The 7,342-nt window shown below is 47.4% G+C and overlaps 1 protein-coding gene across 3 annotated transcripts in view; it reads left to right on the plus strand.

Annotated features, from left to right (window-relative positions):
* The window catches only part of IRF2 (interferon regulatory factor 2), an 86,171-nt gene extending 79,523 nt beyond the window's left edge, over nt 1-6,648 (plus strand). For all 3 annotated transcript variants that reach the window (XM_039253836.1, XM_039253838.1, XM_039253837.1), the window contains exons 8-9: nt 4,310-4,356; nt 5,665-6,648. In XM_039253836.1, coding sequence (XP_039109767.1) covers nt 4,310-4,356; nt 5,665-5,973 — 356 coding nt within the window. In that variant the 3' untranslated portion in view covers nt 5,974-6,648. The remainder of the gene's footprint in view (nt 1-4,309; nt 4,357-5,664) is intronic.
* Nucleotides 6,649-7,342: the final 694 nt, after the last annotated feature.

The raw sequence follows: 7,342 nt of genomic DNA on the forward strand, positions 1-7,342 counted from the left end.
AGGCTGTTATTTGTTAGTTTTTACCCTCACTGATCATTGAAATCTCATCCAGTAGTCTTACAAAACCGCATTCAGTTTTGCAAGCCTGTCTAAATTTTGTGGTGAGCAAGGAAAGAGGCAGTTTCTTTGAGTGGAAGTACTTGTGTTGGATGTTTGAAGACAATATAAAATTCTCGCTGGGTTTTTAAAACTCTCACCCTGGGGAGAGATAATCCCAAAGCCCAACCTTGGGAAACTCTGGAGGACGGTCATTTTATATTTAAAGGTTTACTATAAGGTGGCCTCTTGGATGATGTATGGTTGGCACCAGGATTTTATTAGTAAAAGAAAGCCATAGCAATATTTTGTGGAGGGCTGGACGAGAGGATGGAGAAGAGTTAGAGCAGAGAGTCTAAGACAAAGGATTGATTGGTTATAACCAAGAGAATGGACATTGCCTACTGACCAGCAGCTGACAGTAAAGACATTGGGTCCTTATGGAAACCATAGTAGGGTTGCATTTGGTTGAGTGGGGCAAAGTGCTCTGAAATTAAGAACACTCTGATTTGAATCTTTTGATTGAACTTTCCAGTGAGTTGAGCCAAGGAGGGAGGAACAGAAATCCTTGTCAATCTTATTAGTAAAGCTCATTAAATGAAAATGTACCAGAAATGTACCAGCGTATCCGCATGCAAAAAGGCTTTAACATTACACATATTGTGTCCCTCCCCATAATGTTCCTGAGGTGGTTGGACAGTAGACATTGGGCTGAAGTGGAGTGGCAACCCAGGACTAGTGTCATCCAGGTCTAGCTCTGGAAGAATCTCAGAGATCAGCCATCCAAAGGTTGGCCTCCTCCCCATCTCCCCCCGCCCGCCCAGTTACTTTCAGGGAAGCTAAGGCCACAATGTTGACACGAGTTACTCACATACCTGTTACTGCTCTGCACATACTTTCGACTTAATCCCTAGTGTTGTCAAGCAACTCCAATTTTTTTTTTATTCCATTGTATTCACAACCAATGAAAACCCCAAATCCAAACTAATCAGAAGGGAAAACAAAGTAACACTGCAGGCTGATATTCGGCAGTAGCATTTACCCAGAAGCAGAAGCTCCAGTGAACACATTTGTCCTACAAGAAAGGATCTTGGGGCACCTGGGTGGCTCAGTCAGTTAAGTGTCTGACTTCAGCTCAGGTTATGATCTCACAGCTTGTGAGTTTGAGCCCTGCGTCAGGCTCTGTGCTGCCAGGTTGGAGCCTGCTACTATGGAGATATTGCTATATATTGTTATGAAATGCACTTACTTCAGAAGCAGGTGATCTTAATCTAGAAACCACGCTCTCGACTGACATTTGCATTAAGTTCAGAACATGTATGTCTTTTCTGGTCCCAGACCATCTCCCTGAAGTTGAACACTGGGTACTTAAAGGCAGTTAACATTCTGATGATGGTCATGGGCTGTGCGAGGTCTTACCGAGGAGTCTACTCAGGGTCTGGCTTCCAACCCACCCTGCAGCTGGCACTTGGGCTGTGGCGGAACCCCAGGACCTTGATGGTAACTGCTCAATTTCATATATTTCCAGACGCCAACACAGGCCTGTTGGCATCTGTTTTTATTTTGAGGGGAAAGGAACCGAAGATGGCGGCATTTACGGAGGGTACTTAGGAGCAAAGGGGTCTAGACACGTAGGAAAGGAAGAGAAACCTTGGCTTTGGAGCACAAAGAAAGCTAAGCCTAAAAATGGAAAGGGGATCTTGAAATTTCAGCCGGAGCAGCAGGAGAGGCTTCAGGAAGCAGGGCTGCTGCGTTCGGTGCCCAGGGCCCTGGGCTCAGACGCGCAGTTTTGTTTTCTCTCCCCTGTGCTGACTCAGGCCACAACTCTGGCAGGTTTCTCAACATCTCTGTTCCTCATTCTTCTTGGGAGTGGCAGTCCTGATTCCTGCCTCCTCGGGAGACTGAGCTAGCCGAGGGTTACGTGAGCACGGGGATTTTCCTTTTCTGTTGTTTTTAACTTGTTTTTGTGTGGAAACGTTTCTGGTGCCTGGTGTCACCAGTTTGTGTTGACAGCCAGGGTCGTAGGCGGCCGAGGCTGGGCCTTGTCCCGGCAGCTGTTGCTCCCAGGTGGAGCCTGCTCATCCCGATGAGAGGAGAGGCCGTACCCTGTCCAGTTGCTCCTGGTCCGCCCTCGGGGATCACCCATGCCCCCTGCGGGGGTTGGGGGGGCTGGGGGACGTCACTGGAGAACAGCGGCTGATCCAGGTGTAAAAAGGCTCCACAGTGGGCCCAGTGTGGTCAGCATTCTTGATGTCTGGTTAAGGAATGAACCTGCGGCTCCGTTTATCCATTTGTTCTTCAACCTTGACTTCATCGAGATCCTGCTCTGTGGCCAGTGCTCTGGGTGGGTGAAAAGGTTCCATCTGGGATGGAGCCATTGGGTCCTGGCTGTGCCACCTGCCAGATGTGAGACCGGCGGCCTGTTCCTCAGGTTTAGGATGGAAAGAGGCGGAGGGTGCTAGAGCACACGAGCTCTTCTGCATAAGGGGGACGGGTGATAGGAAGCTGCTCCCTGGCTGCCGATCTCAGGGCTGAACGAGACCTACGTGCCAGGATGCCAGCACGGCCGCCACGCGGCTCTCTGTCAGTGTCGTCATTATGCTTCCCCTAGGCCTGGTCTGTAAATGAATGACCGAGACTTCCGAGATCTCTAAGGGTCAGTGTTATTTCTCTGCCCTCTGTGCTTTCGCTTCTTAATGCAATGAGCACCGTAGAGCTGCATACCATCATTTTTTTTATTTAAAAATATTAAATTTTTTCACCTAAGAAATTTAACTAATTATCTGTTTTTAAGTTTTTAATTTTTAATTTATTATTTTAAAATACATTTTTAATAATTTTTTTAAATTTTAACTCAATTTTTTTCTTTATTTAAAGAATCTTACATGTACAGGTGATATGTACTCAATCATTTGCTATTGACTTTGACTCTGTTAATCTAGCGTGTTGTGCAAATCCAATGTTGAGGAAGGCTGATGAGCTCAGGACAAAGGCATGCTATCGTTAATTGAGTGTAAGCCCCATGCTAGGCTTTTCCCCACACACCCCCTCACTGATTCATCACTTAATCCACTTTGGGAGATGTCAGTACTCCCGTTTTACAGATGAGGAAACTGCATTTTGTGAAATTCAGTAACCTGCTATGTCTCACAGCTGGCAGAATGGCAACCTCATTGGTTATCTATCGCTGAGCAACAACATAACCACAGACTCACTGGCTTAAAACAACACACATCTATTATCCCACCCCAGTTTCTGAGGATCAAGAGCACAGGCACGGCTTAGTGGGGGTCTCTGCCCAGCACATTGCCTGCACAGACCTGTGGTCAAGGTATGGTCCAGGACTGCTAGCTCATCTGAGGACGGAAGTGGAGGGGAGTCTACCTCTAAGCCCACATGGTTTCGGAGGGAATGTAGTTCTTTGCAGGTTGGCAGACTGAGAGCCTCGGTTTCTTGCTGGCTGTTGGCTGGAAGCAGCTCTTACATTTTGGTCATGCAAGCCTCTCCCAACATGGTTGCTTGTTTCCTCAAAGCCAGCAAGGGAGAAAGTCTCCTCACGGGACAGGATTCCGTCCTCCTTAACATAACCGTACACATCCCATTGCTCACTGTGTTCCGTTGCTTCAAACCAAGTCTCGGGTCCCACCTACACTCCAGAGGAGGGAATCCCAATGAGCAAGTAAACACCAGGAAGGAGACGAGGATCCTGCGAGCCCCCACCCAAAATCTGTCCACCACAGTAGCCCGGGTGGGAGATGCAACTCTCTAAACCCAAAATAGAAGTATGCAAGGGACATGAGATAAAGGACCAGATCTGAGTAAGTGGGGATAATCCAGAAAAGGCTCTGAGTTGGGACTTGAGTGAACTGACAGGAATTGGAAGAAAGCACGAGTGGGGTGCACGGATGGGTCAGCCCTGAGGAAAGGGGGTGAGGCGGCCGCAGCAGAGAGCAGATTGGCACCCTGGGGACCAACACCCCATCCTGGGAGGTAGCGGCCATGAGAAAACATAGCCTGGCCCCTGGAAAGGGAGCTACCCCCAACTCTAAAACTTTTCTCGGAAGGGCTAAAATCAGAGAAATAAAATCCATGGTAGCATCTCCCAAGTTCCAAGTGCTTATTACCCTTACAGAGGGGGTGAAGAGGAGTTCACGGACCCATTTCTCTTTTGGAAAAAAAAAGAAGTGCTGATATATTTTTTAAACACTGCCTGAGCCTCACGACAGTTTGAGCGGCAGGAATGATGGCCCTGTGTTTTTCTCTCTGTGAACAGAAAGCGAAACTACCGATAGTGTGCCCAGTGATGAAGAGAGCGCCGAGGTAAGCATGGCGGCCGCCACTCGGCTCCAACCGACGCTGTGGGAAGCCATTCCCAACCAGCACCTCGGTGTCCTTGCTGCTGGTTAAGCTGCTCTGCATTTGATCATGAGTTTTCCTGGAGGATTGTGTGTGTGTGTGTGTGTGTGTGTGTGTGTGTGTTGTTGCAAAATATACATTACATGAAATTTGCCACACTTTTGGAGTCTGGATTCTAAATTTAAGCTTTGGGAACTGAACGGGAGGAAGGAGAGTGAGATGTTACTATTAGAGAAAGAGGCTATGACGGCAGGAAAAGGAAACTAAAGTGGAGGCCAGGAACTGTTGATATTCTCACCACTATAAACATCCCAATTCAGCGGCAGAAATAGAACGTCCAAGTGGCCAAGAGCAGTGACCGGAAGTAACTGTCAGAAAGTGCTAATAAGCAAATGTATCTCCCACCTTTACCTGGAGTCCCCTCTCTCTGTGATCAATGCCCAGAGGCTAGCTGTGTGTTCAGTCTGGGTTCTTAGTCGCCTGCTTCCCACTTCCCTGCTCGAGGCTGGGCTCACACAATGGCAGGAAATGTGAAGGAGAGCATTCCTGCTAATGGCCTGCTTTATGTCTGTGTTTGCGGTAGAAAGAGAGAGATTGACTGACTAATGGTTGTTTTAATTCGTCATTTCCCAGTGTACTAAATACTTCAAGTAGAGTCCAGGAATTCTGCAAAGACAGGAAGCGTAGATGCTGGCATGCCAAACCCTATTTCTTCAAGGTCAGAAATTCCAGCTCATCCTTTGAGCGAAGTCACCCCGGAGGCCCCCTATTTGCTTGGCACACTGGAGCTGTAAGCTGTCCTCACTGGAAGGGCTTTCACCCTCCGAGTTCCTCACTTCCCTTTCTCTGAAAATGCAGATTGACTCAAAGATTGGATTGGGCCAGGAGTGAGGAACCAAGTCTCTATGACACACCAGCCATGATGACCTAAAACCTACCCAGTGATCAGGCTGGGCGGCCGGAGGAGAGGGAACCAGAAACCAAGTTGCTGCCTTGTTTTCCTGCCTTCATAGAACAGTGTTGGCTGTTTTTTTCTGGGAGGTAGCAAATGGGAATTGATAGAAAGGGAAATGAAACCATTGCTTGGCATGTGAGTAGCTGGTATGGATGTCAGCTGAGGGGCGTCGAGTCGCTAAGCTTCTGTTCATTCCACGCCTCTTAAGAAATTCATTTAACACACCAACATGTGGGAACAGTGGCGCCCTTTTGTAGAATGCCATTCAATAGAAGGCAAAGAAAAAAAATTTCTCTCTCGATTATTTTCTTTGAAAGGGACGGCCACACTGGCGGAAGAGGAACATTGAAGGCAAACAGTACCTCAGCAACATGGGGACGCGAAGCACCTACCTGCTGCCCGGCATGGCGACCTTCGTTACTTCCAACAAACCCGACCTCCAGGTCACCATCAAAGAGGAGAGCTGTCCGGTGCCTTATAACAGCTCGTGGCCTACTTTACCAGACCTCCCCCTCCCACCCTCCGTGACCCCAGCGCCCAGCAGCAGTCGGCCGGACCGGGAGACTCGGGCCAGCGTCATCAAGAAAACTTCAGATATCACCCAGGCCCGCGTCAAGAGCTGTTAAGCCTTTGACTTCCCCTGGTGGTTGTTGGGATTTCTTGGCTTTGTTTGGTTGGTTGTTTGTATTTTATTTTTCTCTCTGACACCTATCCTAGACAAATCTAAGGGAAAAAGCCTTGACAATAGAACATTGATTGCTGTGTCCAACTCCAGTACTGGAGCTTCTTTTTAACTCAGGACTCCAGCCCATTGGTAGACGCGTATCTCTAGAGCCTGCTGGATCTCCCAGGGCTGCTCCCTCAAGTTCAAGGACGTCATAGGACCAACACCCCCACGGGCAGCAAGGTGCTGCAATGCCTGCGGTCAAGGCCAGCACGGTGGAGTGGATGCCTCAGAACAGATGAGAAAATGTGAACTAGCTGGAATTTTTTATTCTTGTGAATATGTACATAGGGCAGTACTAGCGACGTTGCAGTCTGCTTCTGCACCTTATCTTAAAGCACTTACAGATAGACCTTCTTCTTGTGATCTTGCTCTATTTCACGGCACATTTCAGCGCCCCCCCTTCGCCGCCCTTTGTGTCTGTCCCGCCCCTCGGCCTGGCCCGCTCCCTTTCCTCCTTGTCCTCCCCACAGAGGCTGTGTTCCACATCCCTGAGGAGGAGAAGAAGAAAGAGCTTCTCCACAGATACCCCATTTTTTAAGACTGCTTTAAAAAAAAAAAAAGAAAGAAAGAAAAAGAAAATCTAATCTGCTGTGCTTGAATGCCACGCGGTACAGAGGAAAACTATCATGGAGATATTATGCAAATTCCCAGATCTGAAGACAAAAATATTCTAATTCTAACCAGAGCAAGCTTTTTTATTTTTTATACAGGGGAATATTTTATTCAAGGTAAAATTCTAAAGAAAATATAATTGTTTTTTATCTTTTCTACAGCAAATTTATAATTTTAAGATTCCTTTTCTTGTTTATCAGCAGTTGTTATTACATCCTTGTGGCACATTTTTTTTTTAATTTTGTAAAGGTGAAAAAGCTTTTATGAGCTCATGTAGCAATCAAATTATCCTGTGGATTGATAATAAATGAATATGATATATAGTTAAATTTTTAATGAGCATCATGCCTGACTTTGTCCGTGTCTGCTTGGGGGCACCACCGTGGGACGGGGCTGGCCAAGTACCGTTGCTTCTTGGGGATCAAAACTTTCTCCCATTTCAACCACAAGAAACCCTGGGGGTTCTTAACCAGGAGGCCCCAAAGGCCTTGTCTTTCTAGTGCTCTCCCTGGGCTCAGAGCTCACCCTGAGCCTGTTTTATGTGAGCTCCCTTCACACAAGATTGTGTCCGGGATAGGGACTTCTCTCCATTTCACGTGGAAGAAATGGCAACTTAAAATGCCTTTACTCAAGGTCACCTGGGTAGTGATCAAGGG

The sequence above is a fragment of the Hyaena hyaena genome, unplaced genomic scaffold, assembly GCF_003009895.1.
Source record: "Hyaena hyaena isolate Hyena2069 unplaced genomic scaffold, ASM300989v1 scaffold_467, whole genome shotgun sequence".
In the NCBI taxonomy this organism is placed as follows: Eukaryota; Metazoa; Chordata; class Mammalia; order Carnivora; family Hyaenidae; genus Hyaena; species Hyaena hyaena.